The sequence below is a fragment of the Balaenoptera acutorostrata genome, chromosome 4 (assembly GCF_949987535.1).
Source record: "Balaenoptera acutorostrata chromosome 4, mBalAcu1.1, whole genome shotgun sequence".
Classification (NCBI taxonomy): domain Eukaryota; kingdom Metazoa; phylum Chordata; class Mammalia; order Artiodactyla; family Balaenopteridae; genus Balaenoptera; species Balaenoptera acutorostrata.
The window spans coordinates 92,449,989-92,471,547 of record NC_080067.1 but is presented as its reverse complement, the minus strand read 5'-3'; the positions used below and the strand labels follow the sequence as shown (position 1 = coordinate 92,471,547).

Sequence of the window (21,559 nt, the reverse complement as noted above, 5' to 3'; positions counted from 1 at the left end):
GTTAGGAGGCGGGCCGCATAGTAGGAGGTGAGCGGCAGGCGAGCGAGTGAAGCTTCATCTGCCGCCCCCCAGCGCTCCCCCATCGCTCCCCCATTGCTCCCCATTGCTCGCATTACCACCTGAAACACCCCCCCCCCCGACTCCCACCTCCACCCCCAGTCTGTGGAAAAGTCGTCTTCCATGAAACCGGTCCCTGTTGCCAAAAAGTTGGGGACCGCTGCATTAAGATATTAATAGAGGGACATAAAAAGGCAAGTTCGTCTCTTTCCATAGAAGATTGTAATACATTTACTCATCCACTTTTAAAACTAAGAAAAGGATGGGGAAATGGATATGTTTTTTAACAAGCATAGAAGATACCCGACTTGTCAGAATCTGAGAACGTTGTACAAAACCTGCCAGAAAGGAAGGTGGAAAGGTGAGATGACCGCCAGCCTTCGAGATCTCCATCCCTCACGTCTGTCTGCACTGAGCTTTGGCCTTACTTCCCATTCTTCTTCTCATTTCCCACTTCTGATTCCTCACTTGGAGAGGTTTTAGCTCTTGTTTAATGCCAACAGTCTTGGATGGTTTTTCACCCACAACCCATCAGAAACACTCTGCACATCAGCAGCGGTAAATACTAGTTGAATGAATGAAAAAGGTGAACGAGAAGGAGGTGTGGTAGCGGCAGGCACGGGGCCAGCAGCCGAGGGTCAGGAGAGTGCAACAGATTATAAAGCACACGTGTTACCACATGGTGTGAGAAGAGGCATTTATTGTGATGACACTTGATTCTTGGGAACGGAAAGTGGAAGTGGGCTGATCTTGACCTGGGAAGGCAGAGAGTTTTATAAAGCAGTTCTTAAAGCTTTCTTTTTCCCAAATGAATAAAAGGAATGACGTTCAGAGGGCCAACTTTTAGCTCACTGGGAAAGTCACATCAATGAATAGTTTCTTCCCTGAGCCTCTAAATAAATGAAGTGTGTCTCTGGGCCAGGCACATAACATACTGTGTGGAGTGAAGAGGTTCTGCCCCCTGTACAGGAATTTTAGAAAGAAAGAAGGGGGTGAGGGAGAGGGAGAGAAGGAAGGAAGGAAGGACCTTTCAGCCCACTCCTGTGTACGGCAGAGAGAGGGGAGGCCCACCCTGCCTGCTGCGTGGTGACTGACCTTGACTTTCTGAGCCTCCTCTAAAGCTGTGGTCACCAGCACTTTCTAAATGAAGGCCAGGGGGTGGGAGGAGGGTGAGACAAGGCTGAGGATGATTATGAAGCTGGCAGGTCCGCGTTCTGAGGGCAGGTGGCTCATGAGGCCTGACACAAGACCTGGAACTGAACCTCAGACTCTGCATCGGGGATGCAGGCCTGAGTGACACTGTTTCTGCCCCTCAGGAGACGGTACTCTTTCTCTCAGGCATTTTTCCTGGGGATGGGGGTTTCTGTGACCCCCCCCCCGCCCACCTTGCAGAGCATGGGCGGTGTTTGATATTTTCAGGAGTATGAGTATCAGTCCCTTCTCAAGTAGAAGGGTAGACAGTGACCATTTGGGAAGTGAGGAAGGAAGAAGAGCGATGCAGAGAAGGCAGGGAGGCAGAGGGAGGGGCAGCTCAGAGCGAAGTCCAGAGGGAGGGAAGAGAGGGGTGTGAGGCCTCTGGGAGGGACCAGTGAGGCCCGGGGGTACTGACGCCAGCAACCTGTGTTCGTCGGCGCGGTGGGCTTGGCGAGGTATCCCCCCGCTCCTGTGCGGAGCTGGGCAGGCGCTGTCCCACAAAGATGATATTCTGATTCTTCAAAGAGCAAAGTTTGTTTTGTTTGTTTGTTTTTTTTAAAAATATAAATCTGATTCTTTTTTTTTTAAATTAATTAATTAATTAATTTATTTATTTTTGGCTGTGTTGGGTCTTTGTTTCTGTGCGAGAGCTTTCTCTAGTTGCGGCGAGCGGGGGCCACTCTTCATCACGGTGCGCGGGCCTCTCACTATCGCGGCCTCTCTTGTTGCGAAGCACAGGCTCCAGACGCGCAGGCTCAGTAGTTGTGGCTCACGGGCCTAGTTGCTCCACGGCATGTGGGATCTTCCCAGACCAGGGCTCGAACCCGTGTCCCCTGCATTGGCAGGCAGACTCTCAACCACTGGGCCACCAGGGAAGCCCTGTTTTTTTTTTTTTTTTAACGTTTTCCTCTTTTTAAAAAAATTTATTTTATTGATGTATAGTCGAATTACAATGTTGTGTTAATTTCTGCTGAACAGCAAAGTGATTCAGTTATACATATATATCCATTCTTTCTCATATTCTTTTCCATTATGGTTTATCACAAGGTACTGAGTATAGTCCCCTGTGCTGTACAGTAGGGCCTTGTTTATCCATCTCGTATGTAATAGTTGCATCTGCTAATCCCGACCTTCTTGTCCTTTGCTCCACCACCCCCATCCCCCTTGGCAACCACAATTCTGTTCTACAAAGAGCAAAGTTTCTTAAAATTCTTTGGCTCATATGCCCCTTAGAGAATTTGGAGAAAGACTTGTAACTTCTCCCAGGAAAAAATGCACACACTCTTCCCCCTGAAGTTTACAATTTCAGGAATTCCAAGGATTCCCTGGAGCCGGGCTGCAGTTCCTTTGGGGTTCCTGTGTGTGTGCTGAAGAGTCAGAACCTTAAATTAGCTTGTAATTTGGATTCCTAAGGGATTTTGTGTGTATTTCTCATCCTCTAATTTGGAAATACGACAACTCTTTGGCCTAACTGCAGGCATGTTGATGCCTTCTACAAATAAAAACTTCCCTTAATATTAAGAGTCATAAGTGAATTTTTAAATTTATATTTTCTTCCAACTTTATTGAGATATAATTAACCAACAGCACTGTGTTAGTTTGAGGAGTACAGCATAATGGCTTGGCACATGTATTAGGAAATGACTGCTGTGATAAGTGTAGTTAACAGCCATCACCATCACCTCGTATAGTTACAAAAGTTTCTCTTCCCTGGTTAGGAGAACTTTGTGGATCTACTCTCTTAGCAGCTTTCAAAGGTACCCTGCAGCAGTGTTAATGATAGTCACCATGCTGTACATTGCATCCCCAGGACTGATTTGTCTTGTAATAATAGGAAGTCTGTGCCTTTTGACCACCTTCATCCAATTCCCCCTCCTCCACACCCCACCCCTGGCAACCACCAATCTGATCTCTTTTTCTATGAGTTTGGTTTTTTAAGATTCCACATATAAGTGAGATCCTGCAGTATCTGTCTCTCTCTGTCTGACTTATTTCACTTGGCATAATGTCCTCAAGGTTAAGGGAATTTTTTATTGGATCACTGCCCCCACCCCACTTCTACCTCTGAGCTTCTTCACCTCGTGGAGGGAGGGGTCCAGGGACAAGGAGGGGAAATCTGTTTTACAATGTAAAACAGCTGCATGAGTTATTTTGGACATGGGGTAAGTTATTTTGTAGTGTTTTCTGACATGTGAGGGAGTTAACCAGTAGACTGAGTAAGGAACAAAAGCAAAAACTGATTAATGTGAGAGAGAAGAGGAAAAAGCTCTAGGCAATGAGAATAGTGAATCTCGTTTGCACAGATTTGGGGTAAACGGATGGGCTGGCTGCTGGCAGAGAGGCCAGTGTATGCATTCTGCCCTGGAAAGGACTGCCTGGGGTGTCGAGGGAAAACATTTAGGTTGTTTATAGATTCCCCAGGAAACACAGAGTTTATAGCCAAAGAGCACTGCTTCTCAGCCGGGACAACTTTGCCAGCTCCAAGGTATTTGGCAAAGTCCAGAGACATTTTAGTTGTCACCATTGGAAGTGTTTGTGGGAAACTAGCATCTAGTGGGAAGAGGCCAGAAAGATTTTTCTAAACCTCTTACAACGCACAGGACAGCTCCTGATGGCAAAGAACGATCCAGCCCCAAACATCAACTGCCAGAACCCTGCTGAGGCGCACGTGGGTCCCCTACGTCCTGTCCCGAGTCATCGCCTGGTCACCTCTGCTTTAGTCAGGCCAGCCGTGCGCCCTTTCCCGCATCAAAATGTCTCGCTGAATATTGTGCTGTATTAAAAATGAAAATTTAGAGGTATTTTTATGGTTAGATTATGAAAAAAAGACTGTTAAAATGTCCTCTGCATCCAAAAGGCCTCGTCAAAATGTTACTTATCATGAATTATACCGAAGCAAATAAGCAAACAATGTAATTTGCCTTTTTTTAAAAAATTATTTATTTATTTATTTATGGCTGTGTTGGGTCTTCGTTTCTGTGCGAGGGCTTTCTCTAGTTGCGGCAAGTGGGGGCCACTCTTCATCGCGGTGCGCGGGCCTCTCACTATCGCGGCCTCTCTTGTTGCGGAGCACAGGCTCCAGACGCGCAGGCTCAGTAGTTGTGGCTCACGGGCCTAGTTGCTCCACGGCATGTGGGATCTTCCCAGACCAGGGCTCGAACCCGTGTCCCCTGCATTGGCAGGCGGATTCTCAACCACTGTGCCACCAGGGAAGCCCTGTAATTTGCCTTTTGAAAGGAATTCAGAGTTGTGTGCATCTGCGTGCATGCGTGTTTGCACATGTGTGCCTCTGCATGTGTGCGCGCGTGTGTGTGCCTCTGCGTGTGTGCGCCTGTGTGCCTCTGCGTTTGCGTGCGTGTGTGTGTGCGTGTGTGTGTGCGTGTGTGTGTTGCCTGAAGAGTAAACCTCCTCTGTTAGGAATTTACAGATATTCCACTTTTACATTAGAGTTTATAATCAAACCCAATGAAATAAAATAAAAACATAAATGTTTAGAATAACCATGCTTTTTAAAAAATGGTGACTTTGTATTTTCTTTTTAGAATGAAGTGGTCGAGGTCGATCTGTGTCTGAAAGCAGCACTCCACTGAACTTTGGGATGAAGAGAATTCATTCCGTTTTACAGAAGAGATCCTGTGAATTAACGTAGAAGGACTCACAGTGACTACAGGGCTGGAGACGGCCCTTTTTCTCCTGATTCTGCACAGTTAGAGTCTGGCACTACGTCCAGCAAAACAGCACCCAGGGCTGCCCCAGCTGGGTCCAGATGGGGCGGGGTGACCAGGCGGCGGGTGGACCTGCAGGGCCAGGTCGCTGCTGGTCTTGAAGCACTCTCTGCCTCCACCCACACGTGGACACGCTGTCTTCAGGGTAAGGGTGGCCTTTGAGGCAGGATACCGCCAGCCTGAGCCCGTGGCGAGAGAACGGGGAGAGGCGAGGTGAGGGAGAGCTGAGCCAATCGCTCCCTGAAATCCTCCGTCCCACCCCGATGTCTGATGTACCTCCAAGCAAGGCTGTGAGGAAAAGGCAGGCATTTCACCAGACGTAAGCAGCATGGTCTGTGTCTCCTTCCGTAGCCCATATCTCAGCAAACTAGACTTGGCACTCCATCCAATGTTATGTAGAGCTACAGAAATGAGGTGTGTGTTTCTCATTTCCCTTCTGTGTATAGTTCCTGCGACTCCTGAACACCTCTTATGGAAACACGGGTCTATGTTAGTTTTGAACACACGACTCTCATTTTGGATGGTTTCTCCATTTATATTTTCATCAACTTTCATCAGAGAATCATTAAGACTGCTTACCGTCTGCTCTAGGTAGTACATGTTGGTTTTTGTTGTCCAGAGTCACTAGCCTTCCTGTAGGATTCAGTGTCTTCAGGCACTGATTGTGTATCTTATTGAAGATAGTTGTGAAACAGGAAGAACCACGCTCAGAAATAAACTGCTGGAAGTTTAACGTCAGATCCTTTTGGGGGGGGTGAGGGTGGAGTGAACAAGAGCGACTCTATTGGTCGTCTACGGATATAGAATTACCTGTCATGAGGGAACAAAGTGTCTTGTTAGGAAAATGGCTTTGCTGGAAATTTCCAGGAGAGTTTTGTGGTCATGTAATGAGAGGTTCTCAGCCTCAGTATCTCAGTTAAATTGGCCCTGGGTGGACGTCAGGCTGGGGGCAGCTGCTTTCCGGGATGTGTTGGAGTACCTGTTGGAGTACGAGTCTCCGGCTAGATTTGCCTGGGGCTCTTTATGACCCAGGACTCTGCATAATGTGAATGTGCTTTGTTATTTAACTAAAAGATAACATTGTGTTTCATTTTGAGGATAGTTCCTCCAACTAGTGAAACAGGTGAATTTCCCTTCTTCCTCTTATTTTATATGTCAAATCTAAACCTTCGTGTTTGTACTTTTAAGAAAATAATGAAGAACTTTATTTTTGCCTCCGCATTGCCACGTTGACCTTTGTTTCATAGGGGTTGACTCTCCAGGGCCAGGATTTGGGTTGGCATGTTCTCGCAGTAAATGGTGTTGGAAGTGACCTTTTCATTTCCCCAAGGGCAGCTTCCCCTTCTGAGTGAGTAAGATTGAACTGGGCTGGCCTGTGTCTTCCTCTCCCTGTTCCTGTTGCTGGGGGAGCAGGGGGGAGCTGTCTCTCCTCTCCACTTCCCCCCCGGGGCCCCGCAGGCAGGACCAGGTGTCTGAAGAGCCTGGGGCTGGAAGGAAGGACTGTTTCCTGTCTGGAGGCAGGACAGGGTTTGATTCTGATCTTCCCTTCTCTTTTGGAAACCATCAAGATGCAGGCACCTTGTCTTGGGTTCTGACCACTTGAAAGTCATAGAGAGGATTTTTCGTGAGTTTGACTCTTCTGCCCAAATGGTGTGGAAAGAGCTGAACTTTGTGACTAGAGCGTTTTGAGGTGTTTGGGGGAAAATGGCACTTATATACTGTTGTGCTATAGGAGGTGAATTGATTGCCATCACACATCTTCATGAAGAGCATAATGAAGGTACATAAGAAGGTTTCAACGAATATCTGTGGTATCACTGAAAGGCTTTTTTTGTTTGTTTTGTTTTGTTTTGTTCTGTTTTGTTTTGTTTTGTTTTTTTGGCCACGTGGCTTGTGGGATCCTAGTTCCTCGACCAGGGATCTAACCCAGGCCCTCAGCAGTGGAAGAGCAGAGTCTTAACCACTGGACCACCAGGGAAGTCCCTCACTGAAGGATTTGAGGAAAAAAACTGGTCTCTTCTGGGAGTCACTTAGGTACAGGCAGAAAGGATACAGCCAGATCAGGGGAACCTGCCCCTCCTCCCATTACCGACAAAAATTCTAGCCATGTGTCCTATTCTTTTCTCCCTTTCAATTTAACTTAGTTCTGCAGATTTTTTAATGATCTGTGTTGCAAAAGGTTACAGAATATACCAATGAAGAAGAGGTTGATAATAAGGAAAAAAGCCACTGGTCTTATTAGGGAGTCAGGCTCTGCACAGATGAAACAGGAAACAGCAGGAAAAAATAGGTGTTAAAAATAAATAAAGACAAACTGCAGGGTTGTGTGATGGTCAGAGAAAAGGGTGAAAAGTGTAGTTTAATGGGAGAAGGCTTTGCCTAGGAAGTAGGTCTGGAGCTGAACCTTGAAGCAATGGTGGGATTTGAATAAACAGATTTGCTTCCCTTTACACATGTTTGTGTCTTAGGGTGAGCTTCATGTTTTCTCCTTTCCCCTTTAGATGTGGACTCTGGATATGGATTCTGCCCTATTCAGAGTCTGATTAGTGCTGAGAAAAATGGGAGAAATCTCTATGTCTTCCCTTCTCTGCTCCCATTACTGTTTCATTGTTTTAAAATAAGCTAATTCACACTATTACTGCATTGCTAGCAGCAATCTTTCCTTTATGATTAAAGTTCATTATCCCCTTAGCAACAGAAGGCAGCCCTCTCATCTTATAGTTAGGAAACCAAGGTCTGGAGAGGTGGAAGGACCAGCCCAGAATTCCACAGCGTTGGGGAGCAAAGTCCAGCCTAGTGGGCAACCACACATGATCAATGGCCTCCAACTGGTGGGCACCCCAGGGTCTTGCTCAGTTCAGGCTTGGCTACCATCTGGGAATCCATGAGGAGCACAGGTGGTGAGGGGGAAGGGATGGGTTGAGAGCTGTGATTATCAGACTGTACAAGAGTCTCTGGGGTGATAATGACCACTCAGCGCTTCACCCAGTGCCTCGCGAAGGATCCCTCTGTTAAGAAAGCGGGAGAGACTTACACAGATCCATTTAACTGTTGACAGAACCGAGACACACTCTGATCAAGTGGCTTTCAAGTAGCTTTCTGAACTCAGTAGGTTGGCTTGGAAAAGAACAGAGTCAGATAAATGTAAACAATCTCTTTTTTCTCTGAAGGCTCCTGTGGAATCTTGGGGACTCAACTTTCCTGTTCTACCTATGCCTTTCCATTCCTGAGCATATTTGAAGCATCTGTCACCCAAGGTTGTCTTAAAAACGTGAGCATTTGAATTTATTTGTTGTCAACGGTAGGTTTCCCTGACCTATCTTTGTCTTCTTCTGTTTTATGTAAAAATTTATTCACAGACTAAGAGATTATTTACAGCTACTAGTATGAACTTAAAGCAGAAACCACAAAGCCTGCAGATACTGCATAAAATATGCCTCTGTGAACTTTGGCAATGTATAGTTTTAAGATCAACATCAGGGAGGGGAATTTTCTGATTATATGTGTGACTTAAGGGACCAATTTAAATCCTCAGTCTCAGTTTCTTATCAAGAACAGGAATTCTTTAACTTAGGGGTTGCATCCCCAACCCCTTGAAATTGTATACAGATATTTGTGTGTGTGTGTGTGAATGTACATTTTCTGTAAAGAGGGTACCCTGCTTTCATCAGAAATCCTGAAATCTATGGAAAATAGATCAGCATTATATACAGCCCTAGTAGGTATTTCAGAGCACTCCCAAAGGGTTCTCCTGCTCAAAAATAATTCCCTTTCAAAATCCCTCTAAATTTCATTATAAGAACAATTTTCTTTGTTTAAGCATTTTTACTTAACATGTTCCCTATAAAACATATTTGGGACAAGTAATTCTTTCATGGGGTAAGACTCAAACAACTACAACTTATCATGTGGTACTAAGAATATTTAAACCAATCAACTTCCACAGTGGTCCAACATCCACGTGAAAAATCCCAGTGTAAACCCCAGCAATTTTGTGTTTCTGCTTTGCTGGAAGAGTGCCAGTTGGCCCTGCATCACCAAGCACATCAGCACATGTTTTTCTATAGATATCATAAAGAGTTTTGTATCCCTTTACTCTTTGATATTGTTTGTTCAGAATCTGTGACAGATGATGTACATACATTGAATATAATGCTCCTGCTTATGGGTGATGGAACTGAGCCTCCAATCTACATGCTCAAGTTCTCAGAGGGAGGAAGAATGGGAACCAGGATTCGAATCATTGATTATCTGACTCCAGTATCCACATTCTTTGCCCTAAGCCATGTTACATCTTGTACTGTATTCCCTGCTCTCATGCATGTCTCCTTTTGAACTTGAGTGAATCCCAGCCGAAGGTCAAAGTTAGGATTCCATGTGGAAGAATTTTGCTAAAAATAGGAAGTTAGTGGAGTAGAAGATATTAAGATGTGATTGGCTCTTAGATCAAGACCATCAGCTGGCTGAAGTCTCAGCAAACCTGTGTTGACACATCCAACCTTAAGCCACTGGATTTATCCCTGCTGGGCCCCCTAGCACACTTTAAATAGCAAAATGATTTAACTTTGGTTCAGTTGGGGAACAAAACAGTAATTAAACTCATAATGCATCTACTGCTTATCTCAACAAACTTTTTACTATTTTAACACCCCTAAAATTAGGACAATAGCTATGGGTTAAATAAAACAGGAAGTTGAGAACACAGGTGTGCATACAGAAATAGTCTAATTTGCTAATTGTTCTTGCTCTCACCCTAATTTATGGTTTAATATTTCCATACCATTTTATTGGTACTAGCTCTTATGGGTTACACCGATACCCAAATGCACTTTTGTTTAGTTTATCTATAGTTATGATTATTTAAGGAAGGGGTCTGCAAACTGTTTTTCTGAAAAGGGCCCCAAAACAAATATTTTTGGCTTTGCAGGACCTACAGTGTGCATCACAACCTTTCAACTCTCCTGAAGTTGAGGAGCCACAGACAGTACATAGACAAATGAGCGGGCTGTGGGCCAGTGACATTTTATTTACCAAAACCACGAGTTGGCCAGATTTGGCCTGTGGGCCATAGTGTGCTGACCCCTGTTTTAGCGGATAGGCATAATTATAGAAACACTAAAAGAAAGATAAGGGAAAATAAATAATTGGGGCATAGGGAGAAATGCTCATTAGAGAAGAGGGGTGTGTGTGTGTGACTTTTCCAATGTGGACACTATTCATAGTTTATACATGGCATATTATTTAACACATACATATACCCTGTAGTAGAGGCCCTTCTATGCAGTATATTGGAAGAGCACTGAATTGGAAGCCAGGAAATCAGGCTCTAGGTAAAGTTCTGCCACTCGCTTGAAATGTTGCATTGAGCTAGTTATCCTCTGAGCCAGAAAAGATAATGGGATTAAAGGATCTCCAATGATCTACCCTATCCTTCTCTGATGCTATGATTTTCCTAAGATTTCTAGGGAGAAATACAAAGTTAAAAAATATGGATTAAAAAAATATAAAAAAATATAAAAACTTGGCTTGGAATTTACTAATTCAACCCATGTAACCAACCACACCACCAGAGCCAATGAGTCAAAGGACGCTCTGCGAAGGACACTGCTTAGAGATGTGGAGTAAGAGGAACGCCACAGGTGCCCACCCGGAAGGCTGTGAGTGAGGAGCTGGGTCTACACACGTGTGGAATGAGGACTCCCCTTTGGGTGCACTTACTACGATGGGTGAAGCTTCCCTGTGACTTCAGAGGACAGTCATGTGGACATTTTATAGGAAGAACCTGAACAGAGGAGCAGGGGGCCAGGGAGTTCTTCCCACCACTGAGTAGAATGGCCCATTTCTTAAAGCCACTTAGAACCAAAGATGGTCACTTCCTTCTCAAAGAGTGGGTGTTTGGGATAGTTGGTTGATCTTTGGATGTTGGACATTGAGAAGGATCTAGGAGGCCCTGAGGCTTGCAAACTACATTCTCCAGTGACCCCTACAGAAAGGGCTGTTGTGTGTGTGTTGAGGGGGAGATAAGCTGAAAGGGCTTTGTGCCCCATGCCTGCTTCAACCAGAGCTCCCCCATCCCTGGCTTTTATTTGCTGGTATTAAGTACTGATCCAGTCACTTCATTAGAAATGAGAAGATTGAGCCTGAGAAGGGGGCATAAGTGGATGTGGCTATATCAGGGAGTCAGAGAAGATTCTACTGGGCATGAGAAGTTCATATTCATCTTCTGGGGAGGACGGATGCCTAGGGGCCGAAGGCACACGAAGAAGAGAATACTCAGTCCCGTTTCCGCCCAGCGACTCTCTGGGCCTCTCAGCCTTGAGGGGAACGTTCTCATAGCACTCCTCAGCAGCGTTCCCTGATGGCCTTTTCCCAAGGACGCTGTGATTGATGAGGGTGTAGCACAGATCCTCCGAGGAGCCCTGGTCAACATTCTCCTGCTGGTCAAAGGACAGACATCATCAAGACCTGGCCTCTTGCCATTCCCTTTATACTTCATCTCAACAGAGGTTCAGCCTTGGGCAAAGTCTGTCTTCCATGGCCGCTTCCCTTCCATCTCTTGTGTCTGGTTTTCCTACATGGCTGCCCCAGCCCAACCACTAGCCCATGCTGCCAGAGTTCTCATGCTGCTCAGAGAACTCAGCCTACTCAGGCATGCATTCTCTGCCCCACATCCCAGAGTGACCCCAGACCACACTATGTAATTCCCAAAGTCTCAGGACCCTGAGGCTGCTCAGTCTTATATAAGAGAACAATCTGAAGACACCTTAAAGTGCTTGGGTTATGATATTTAACCACCCATTCTAAAGATATCTGCATTAGTAAAAAGAGAATCCACTTAAGAGAAGGTCTCATTCAGTGACATCTCAGGAGATAAAAAGCAAAACAGCAAGGTACAGGAGAAAGAGCATGGATTTGGGAGTGAGACTTGTTTTTGAATCATGCCCCTGCCATCTTTTCGGCTGTCTGGCTTTGAGGGAACATCACTTAATGTCTCAGTTTTCTCATCTGTAAAATGGGTAGGAAAATAATAGTACAAATCTTACAGGGTTGTTGTGACAGTTACATGAGATGATGCATGTGAAGCGCTCAGCCCCCTGCATGGCATAAACTAAGTGCTCAATAAATATTAGTTCCTTTCAATAAATTGTGCAACAGAGATGGCTGTTGCTTCTGCTGTCAGGCTCTGCATATGTCCCTGGGCTCACAAGCACTGGTGTCTAAAGAATTCAATATTAAGGTCAGAAGGGGTCTTGGAGGTCTTCTGCTATCTGAGGTGTCTGCATTTCTACTGTCATCTCAGAAAAAGTCTCAGAAATGTTTGCATTACCTGGATGGGAGCAGGTGATGTTTCTTCATCTGGAGAAAGAAAATACACTTAATGAATTTCAGGTCATGGGGAGGTTTCTGGGAGGGGAGGAGAGGGGCACTGAAAGATAAGCAACCAGAGAGCCAAGGAACAGAAGGGGTAGTCCTCCTCCAGCTATCCTGATCTTCAACACATCCCTGGGGAGTGACAGGGCCATCTAGCCAAGAAACAGCCAGAGCTGTGCTGAGACGCTGAGTGGAGGGAAACACATTCAGTGGGTCTTTGGATAGGAGATCACACTTCCCTCCCTTCCTCACTCTTTCCTTCTCTGTCCTTCCTCACCTAAAATTTGTTGCATGTCTACCCTGTACCAGGAACTGGAGAGACAAAGAAGAATCAGACAGTCCCTGTCCTCAGGGGGCTCACAGGCAAGCATAGGAGGCAGTCAGGGGTCTAAGAGAGATCCACAATGCAGAGGAAAGCTGTCGTTTCTACTGTAGGTGACAGGGGACGGTGGCAGTGTGGAAGCTGGTGCTCAAGGAAAGCTTTACAGAGAAAGAAACTCTTAAACTGAGCATTCCCATTTTTGAGACTGCTGGCAGAAACAAACATAAGCAGACCAATTTTTCAAAAGCCAATGTACTTAAAACCAGCTGGCTCTGGCCGCTCAGCAAAGAGGCAAACACACTAGCTCAATGAGCAAACATGAGAATTCACAAAGAAGCCTCATGATATCACCCTACGTGGGAGGTGGTTGTGCCGATGCAGTCCACCTTGCTGTGTAAAGATTTATATTCCCTCAGTACTGACATTCCAGATTCTCACATCTCTATAAATTCCCCTGCTTATCTAGGACTTCCGTGACTATCGTTGCAAGAAAAGGGTCTGTGGGGATCCAAGATGGTGGTGTAGGAAGACCCTACAGTCAGCACCTCCTGTGGACACACCAAATCTACACCTACGTACAGAGCAATTCTTTCTGAAGAAGAACTGAGGGCTGACTGAACAGCTTTGCACAATAAATGACATAAGGACCAAATAGAGATGGGTAGGAGAGACGGTATGGGCAGGAACCCCATCCTTGATACAGCAACATGCAGGAGGGAGGGGTATCACTGAGGGGCCCATGTGTACATTCGCCTCCCTCCCCCCCCCCCGAGGGGGTGCACAGCAATAAAAATAGAGGTTTAAAAGGCACCTAGACTCTGTGAAGAAATCCATTTACTACCCCTAGAGCATCTGCCAAATGGGCAGGGAACTACTGGAACACTCCTCAGGTTCAAAGGCACTGGAGGCCACCATAGTCCAGGTGCTCTAGCCAGGCTGCCAAGATGGCCCCTGCATGCTCCAGGCCCACAGAAGCTCCAGCCAATCCCCAAAAGCAACGCCAGGGTGGGTGCACTCTAGCTCTCCACCCCCAGCTCCTACCCCAGCTCCAGCCATCCCACCAAAGCTGCCCAGCACATACAGTCTACACAGAGGCTAGTCCTGCACAAGGCCATGACTGCAAGACTGGGAGAGGTAGCTGTTGTGACTAATTCATAGAAACAAACACAGGAAATTAACAAAACGAGGAGACAGAGGAATGTTCCAAATGAAAGAACAAAATCACCCCCCAGGTACAAACCCTAATGAAATGAAGATAAGTCATTTACCTGATAGAGTTCAAAATAATGATCATAAAGATGCTGACCAAACTCAGGAGAAGAATGGAGGAACACAGTGAAAACCTCCACAGGGAATTAGAAAATGTAAGAAAGAAAACCAATCGGAGATGAAGAATACCATGACTGGAATGAAAAATACACTAGAGGGAATCAACAACAGATTAGATGATACAGAGGAAAAGATCAGTGATCGGAAGACAGAAGAGTGGAAATCACCCAATCAGAACAGCAAAAGGGAAAAAGAATTTTTTAAAATGAGGATAGTTTAAAGAATCTCTGGAAAAAACATCAAGCAAACTAACATTCACATTGTGGGGGTCCCTGAAGGAGAAGAGTGAGAGAAAGAGGCAGAAAATGTATTTAAAGAAATAATGGCTGAAAACTTCCCTAATCTGGGGAAGGAAACAGACATCCAGGTCCAGGAAGCAACAAGATGAACCCAAAGAGATCCACACCAAGACATATCATAATTAAAATGGCAAAAGTTAAAGATAAAGAGAGAAAAGACAGCAAGAAAAAAACAGCAAGTCACATCAAGGGAGCTCTTATAAGACTATCAGCTGATTTTTTAGCAGAAACTTTGCAGGCCAGAGGGGAGTGGCATGATATATTTAAAGTGCTGAAAGAAAAAACCTTAACAACCCAAGAAAACTCTACCCAGCAAGGTTATTATTTAGAATTGAAGGAGAGGTAAAATTTCCCAGACAAGCAAAAACTAAAGGAGTTTATCACCACTAGACTGGCCTTACAGGAAATGTTTAAGGGTCTTCTTTAAGCAGAAAAGAAAAGATTATAACTAAAAATAAGACAATATATGAAAGAAAATATCTCACTGGTAAAGGCAAATATATATTAAAGCCAGTGGAACATCTGCTTGAGAAGCTAGTATGAAGGTTAAAAGACCAAAGTAGTAAAATCAACTATAACTATAATAAGAAGTTAAGGGCTACACAGAATAAAAATGTGAAATATGATGGCAATAACATAAACATAGGTGGGGGCAGTAAAAATATAGTGCTTTTAGAATGCATTCAAACTTAAGTAACTATCAGCTTAAAACTAACTGAGATATATGTATACACACACACACATACACAAACAATCACAAGAGACAACTACAAGTAAGCCAACAGACTGGACAATCTAGAAGAGATGGATAATTCCTAGAAACATCCAATCTTCCAAGACTGATTCAGAAAGAAATAGAAAAAATGAACAGACCAATTACTAGTATCAGTAGAATCAGTAATCAAAAAACTCCCAACAAACAAAAGTTTAGGGTGAGACGGCTTCACAGGTGAATTCTACCAAACATTTAAAGAAGAGTTAATACCTAATCTTCTCAAACTCTTTCAGAATATTGAAGATGAAGGAATGCTTCCACGCTCATTTTACAAAGCCTGCATTACCCTGATACCAAAACCAGACAGACACCACAGAAAAAAAAAAAGTACAGGCCAATATCCCTTATGAACTTAGATGCAAAAATCCTCAACAAAATATTAACAAACCAAATTCAACAATACATCAAAAGGATCATACACTGTGGTCAAGTGGAATTTATTCCAGGGATGCAAGGATAATTCGATATCCACAAATCAATCAATGTGATACACCACATTAACAAAATGAAGGATAAAAATCATATGATCACCTCAATAGATGCAGACAAAGCATTTGACAAAATTTAACATCTATTTATGATAAAAACTCTCAACAAACTGAATATAGAGGGAATATACCTCAACATAAAGGCCATATACATCAAGCTCACAGCAACATCATGCTCAATGATGAGAAGCTGAAATCTTTTCCTTTAAGATCAGAAACAAGACAAGTATGCCCAACACTCACCACTTTTATTCAACGTAATATTGGAAGTCTAGCCCCAGCAACCAGACCAAAAAAAGAGATAAAGGGCATGCAAATTAGAAGGGAAAAATTAAAACTATCGCTCTTTTGCAGATGATCTAATACTATATATAGAAAACCCTAAAGACGCCACCAAAAAACTATTAGAACTAATAAATTTAGTAAAGTTGCAGCATACAAAATTAACATACAGAAATTTGTTGCATTTCTATACATTAGTAACAAACTATCAGAAAGAGAAATTAAGAAAACAATCCTATTTACAATTGTATCAAGAAGAATAAAATACCTAGAATAAATCTAACCCAGGAGGTAAAAGACTTGTACTCTGAAAACTATAAGACATAGATGAAAGAAATTGAAGACCACGCACAAAAAATGGAAAGATATTCTGTGCTCATGGATTATAAAAACCAATACTGTTTTTCACAGAACTTGAATAAATGATCCTAAAGTTTGTATGAAACCTCAAAAGATGCAGAATAGCCAAACAGTCTTGAGAAAAAAAAAGCAAAGCTAGAGGTATCATGCTTGATGATTTCAAACTATATTATACTACTATAGTATGCTGTTACTATAGTAGTACTATGGTACAAATACTATACTACTATACTGGATATTATTAAAAAGACAACAAATAACAATGGTTGTCAAGGATGTGGAGAAATGGGAATTTTCTGCACTGTTGGTGGGATTGTAAATTGCTGCAGCCTCTATGGAAAACAGTATGGAGTTTCCTCAAAAAATTAAATATACAACTACCATACGATCCAGCAATTCCACTTCTGAGTACTGATCTGAAGAAAACAAAAGAACTAATTTGAAAAGATATATGCACCCCAATGTTCATTGCAGCATTATTTACAACAGCCAAGACAGGGAAGCAACCTAAGTGTCCCTCAGTAGATGAATGGATAAAGAAGATGTGGTATATGTATATACAACGAAATATTACTCAGCCATAAAGAGAAGGAAATCTTGCCATTTGCAGCAACATAGATGAATCTAGAGGGTATTATGCTGAGTGAAATAAGTCAGACAGAGAAAGAAAAATATCGTATGATTTCACTTATATGTAGAATCTAAAAAACAAAACAAACGAACAAATATAACAAAATAGAAACAGACTCATAGATACTGAGGACAAACTGGTGGTTACCAGAGGGGAGGGGGCGGGGGTGTGAGTTAATAGGTGACGGAGATTAAGAGGTACAAACATCCAGTTATAAAATAAGTCATGAGAACATAATATGCAGTATAGGGAATATTGTGAATAGTACTATAATAATTTTGTATGGTGTTGGTATATTATATATATTTGATATATATGGTTTATATATCAAATCACTACGTTGTGCACCTGAAACTAGTATAACGTTGTAAGTCAATAACTTCAATAAAATTTAAAAAAAGTAAAGGGTCTGTGAGTTTCAGCATTAGAGGTCTTATTTCTACCATTAGAGGTCTATTTCTATTTCTGTTTCGCTGTGATGGAGATCGGGGTTTCCTGCACCCACAATTCCCCTGGGTGAAAAGGCTAAGGGTGGGAGGGCTGTATGATTTTTTTTACACACCAATAGGGCTCGTTTTTCAGAGTCAGAGTGAATGAACCAGGCTCTCCTCTTTAAACCCAGGAAGGCAAAGGCAAAACTCATTTGTTTTTCTTCTTTAGAAACGTTGTGGCCTGTCCTCAGGCCTGTACTTCCTTTGCTTCCCCCCTTACACGTGACACTCCTCACCACCCTCTCCTTCAAATGCTTTTCTTTCCTTAACTTTAGCCCTGTTCAGTCACCAGAGACCGTTGCATCAGCCTCCTAAGTGGTCTTCCAGCATCCGCTCTTGCCACTCCCTCCTACAATCTGTTCTCTGCACGGCAAACTGGGTGATGTCTTTAATGCAAATGTGGTCATACTTGGCCCTTGTTTAAAGCCTTTCAGTGTCTCCTGTAGCTCTCAAGACAAAAACCCTAACCCTAAACTTGACCCCAAGGCCCTGCCCCTCCTCTGTGCTCTCTGTGCCCACACTGGCCTCCTTGCAGTTCCTTACATGTGCCTCACACCTCCACCTTTTGCTTTTATTGTTCCCATTTAACTCCTTCAGCCTGCAGACCTCGGGAAATAACAGAAGGCTATGGAGATCGATAAGCCCGTTCTTGCCTCAATGAGCTCCCAATTTAGTGGAGAAAAAGAGACACGCAATTGAACAAATTGCAGCAAATGTGTGAGTGTTATACTAGAAATATGCCCAAGGAGCTTTGGGAGCAGAGGGAAGGGGCAGCTTGGAAACCTAAGTCTGTCAAAAGTAAAAATGATGTGAAAGCAATGACTTACTTTGCTTTGGGGAGTCTTGTCTCACTTTACAAATGTGCATTTTTTTCCTATAAAAGAAAAGGAAAGGAAATTGGTTGTTTTAATATTCAGAAACTCTCAAAGGGAGTTACACTCAACTACGAAAACTTATGCTTAACTCATTTGTTAAAGTTATAAGCCTCTTATAATACCTCCTTCAGCCAGAGAAATAAGAGGATAGGAAAAAGGAAAAATTAAAGATAAGACCGAATAGAAATCTACTCCTTTGTGTTTCTCTCTCTCCCTTTTTCTCCTTCCTCCTCCTTTTTCTGAGGTTGGTATGGAATTGATTTATAGATGGAGAACTATGGTTATGTTATACATAACTTTTTTTTTTTTTTAATTGGCTGCGTTGGGTCTTCGTTGCTGTGCGCAGGCTTTCTCTAGTTGCGGCGAGTGGGGGCTACTCTTTGTTGCGGTGTGTGGGTTTCTCACTGCGATGGCTTCTCTTGTTGCAGACCACGGGCTCTAGAGCGCAGGCTCAGTAGTTGTGGTGCACGGGCTTAGTTGCTCTGCAGCATGTGGGATCTTCCCGGACCAGGGATCAAACCCGTGTCCCCTGCATTGGCAGGTGGATTCTTAACCACTGCGCCACCAGGGAAGTCCCCTCTACATAACTTTTTGGAGAGTTTTTTTCTGACAAAATTTCAATTTCTTTTATATCAAGGAGCCATTGTTATATCCAATCCCAACCTCAATCCCAATCTATGATATCCAAACAAACAAGCAAGCAAGCAAGCAATCAAACACCTCCCGTATGAGCATAGAGGTGACTGCACTGTACTGATGACCCTCAGAAAAACACAGTATAAATATAATGGCAGCCAATTATCATCACAGGAGACAAGGACAACATCTGCTCTAAGGAGAATGGCCATATGTCCTGGTTTACACAGACAGTTTAGTTAATGTTGTTATCAATCATTTAGTGACACTTAACTATTTTTAGCCTCCTTTTCACTCACAAAAGTTTCCCAGTTTGGACAATGAATTATATGGTCACCCTGGCTATACGTTCTCTGTGCAAGGGACGGAAATGCATGCTTCTGTCCCAGGTAGACGCTGGGATTTGCAGTGTGATTAAGGTGCCTTTCTCTACATTGATAGCCAGTTTCATCCTTGCTTCTGAGGGTTTCCCGTTTGAAGAGTGTGTAACCACCCATGAGACTATTGTTCCTGTTTCTCACCAAACTCGAAGCGTCACTTCCCTGACTGACTCTCAGATGATGGTGCCTGAGCTAGTGCCCAGCTTCCACTGTGGCCACGGACAGTGGGTAATTCACAGGTAACTTACAGCAAATACCACATTGAAACTACACTTATAGGGAAATAACCCCTGAAAACAGTTCTCCACTCACCATGGAAGGCAGAAACACCCGTCAGCGATGTGGCAGTCCCAGCATCTAAAATACCCAAGAGATGACACAAATCACAAGTTTAGTTTCTGCAGCTTTGTTAGGGTGACTCTCTTCCCTTTGTCATTTCTGTGAAAACCCTTTTGTTTTCTACCCCAAGAGAATATTCATTCTAGGTGACTTGGACACATCTGTCATACTAGAATGGCTTCGTCCTCCCAGGACATTAACTGGACCTTTGGAAATATGACATTATCAACTCCTAATCAGAGAAGGAACTTTCTGCTGTGTTCCCAGCAAAGGAAAAAAGGCTTGCTTATCTCCGATTCCAGCGATTTATGTGGCCTCTTGTGATGAAGGACACACAGAGTTATCTCCAGGAAATCAAAGTAAAAGTGTGTGGACATTTGAGAAATTTCTTCTAGGCGCCGATTAGGCAATGTTTACATAGGATCCCGCTGCACTCTGAATTTCTCCTATTTACACTCTATTATAATTTTCTGCTCACTTGTCTATATCCTACACTAGAAGGTGAATTTCACAAGGTTGGGAACCATATTTGTCTGTTCATCATGGTGTAGATTACCAGCATATGCCACAATGTCTGGCACATAATAAATATATTTTCAATAAGTATTTGATAAATGAAGGAGTGGCTAAGAACAGAGCAATTCTAACTGGCTCAGATCATCAGATCTGCCTTATTGACCTCAAGGTATAGCTATATAAACAGGATTTGTTATCTCTTTAATGGCAGAAAGGCTCAGGGTCTCTCTGCAGTCAGACATTGAGGCTAAGTCTGGGCATCTTTCTGAACTGAGTAACTATGTAGAAAAATATGTATTTCTATCTGACACCATATAATGAATGTATGATGCTAAATGTAAAGCAATAAGCTAAATGCAAGAATATCAGTGCCCGAGAAGGGCACTGGCCTTGCCTCATGTAAATTGCAATTTTCACAGAAAACACCAAGGCAGAGAACATGGGATAAAAGGGAAGGAAAGAATTAAATAAAGAAAATAAATTGGCTCATTGTTTGGGTTGGGTTTCTGTACAACTATCTTTTTATTTGTGGGGAGTTTAGGGTATAGAGAAAAAGAAACTAAAAATTAAACACAATTTACTATGTGCTTACTATATATATATATACACATACATACATATATACACATATATATATGCACACACACTATAAATGCTACTTACTATTGTATATATATACTTACTATACATACTACTTCCTAAATGTAAATAACATATACATTTTCTATGTTATATTTCACTTAATCCCAGAATAAATCCATGAGGTAGATATTATGATTCTATGTCTTACCCATGAAGAAATTGAGGTTAAAAAATTTATGCAACTTGTCTGAGGACAAGTGGGAATAAGTGGGAGAAGCTGAGTTTGCTTCTGGCAGATTCATCCTCTGAAACTCTGAGCTCCTCTCATGAAGGGAATCAGTGCCATTCTGCCTGATGGTGGGAATTTCCCTGCTTTTTGTAACGAATTTGATCTGGAGAGACATGGTGGCGTCTGCTGACTGGATGATGACCAGGTGGTAAGGGTGAAGTTGAAAATCAGATCCAAGTAAATATAAGACTTTTGAGTATATTAAGGAAGACATTTTAAGTCAGCATAGAAATGAAGACTCTGGGCCAACTGAGTAACTATGTAGAAAAATATGTATTTCTGTCTGACACCATGTAATGAATGTATGATGCTAAATGTAAAGCAATAAAACTATGAAAATTATACTGTGGCTTTGTCTTATTTTGGGATGGGGAAATAATTTTAAGCATAAATTGGTAGAAACCAAAAAGCTTCCTAGATTTAATTCAATTATGTTTAAATATATAAGAAAAACATAAAAATTCTGTATGGCACAAGGCACTCAGATTGGGCAATAATATTTTTGGTAATATTTATGAGAAAGGGCTAATTTCTTCAAAGTAAAAATAGCTTTTACAATCAATAAAACAAAGTAGACCGAAATCCAAAACAAAAGCGGACAAAAGGCATATTAGCTCT

At 42.8% G+C, this 21,559-nt stretch overlaps 2 protein-coding genes across 8 annotated transcripts in view; one reads left to right on the top strand and one right to left on the bottom strand.

Moving 5' to 3' along the window:
* Positions 1-21,217, top strand: part of C4H3orf52 (chromosome 4 C3orf52 homolog) — a 48,226-nt gene extending 27,009 nt beyond the window's left edge. Inside the window, exons 6-8 of one of the 7 annotated variants that reach the window (XR_009008227.1) lie at positions 4,794-5,121; positions 8,147-8,247; positions 10,547-13,396. Coding sequence is in view for 2 of the 7 variants with exons in the window: in XM_007181933.2 (XP_007181995.2) it covers positions 4,794-4,798 (5 nt within the window). In the remaining 5 variants the exon portion in view is untranslated. Of the gene's footprint in view, positions 1-4,793; positions 8,828-10,546; positions 13,397-19,276 lie in introns of those variants that run through there. The other 6 variants (XR_009008225.1, XR_009008224.1, XR_009008223.1 and 3 more) reach the window with 6 other exon arrangements.
* Positions 11,096-13,784, bottom strand: GCSAM (germinal center associated signaling and motility). The gene is given in 3 exon segments (XM_028166406.2): positions 11,096-11,410; positions 12,304-12,332; positions 13,751-13,784. Coding segments are annotated over 3 exon segments (378 nt in total).
* Positions 21,218-21,559: the final 342 nt, after the last annotated feature.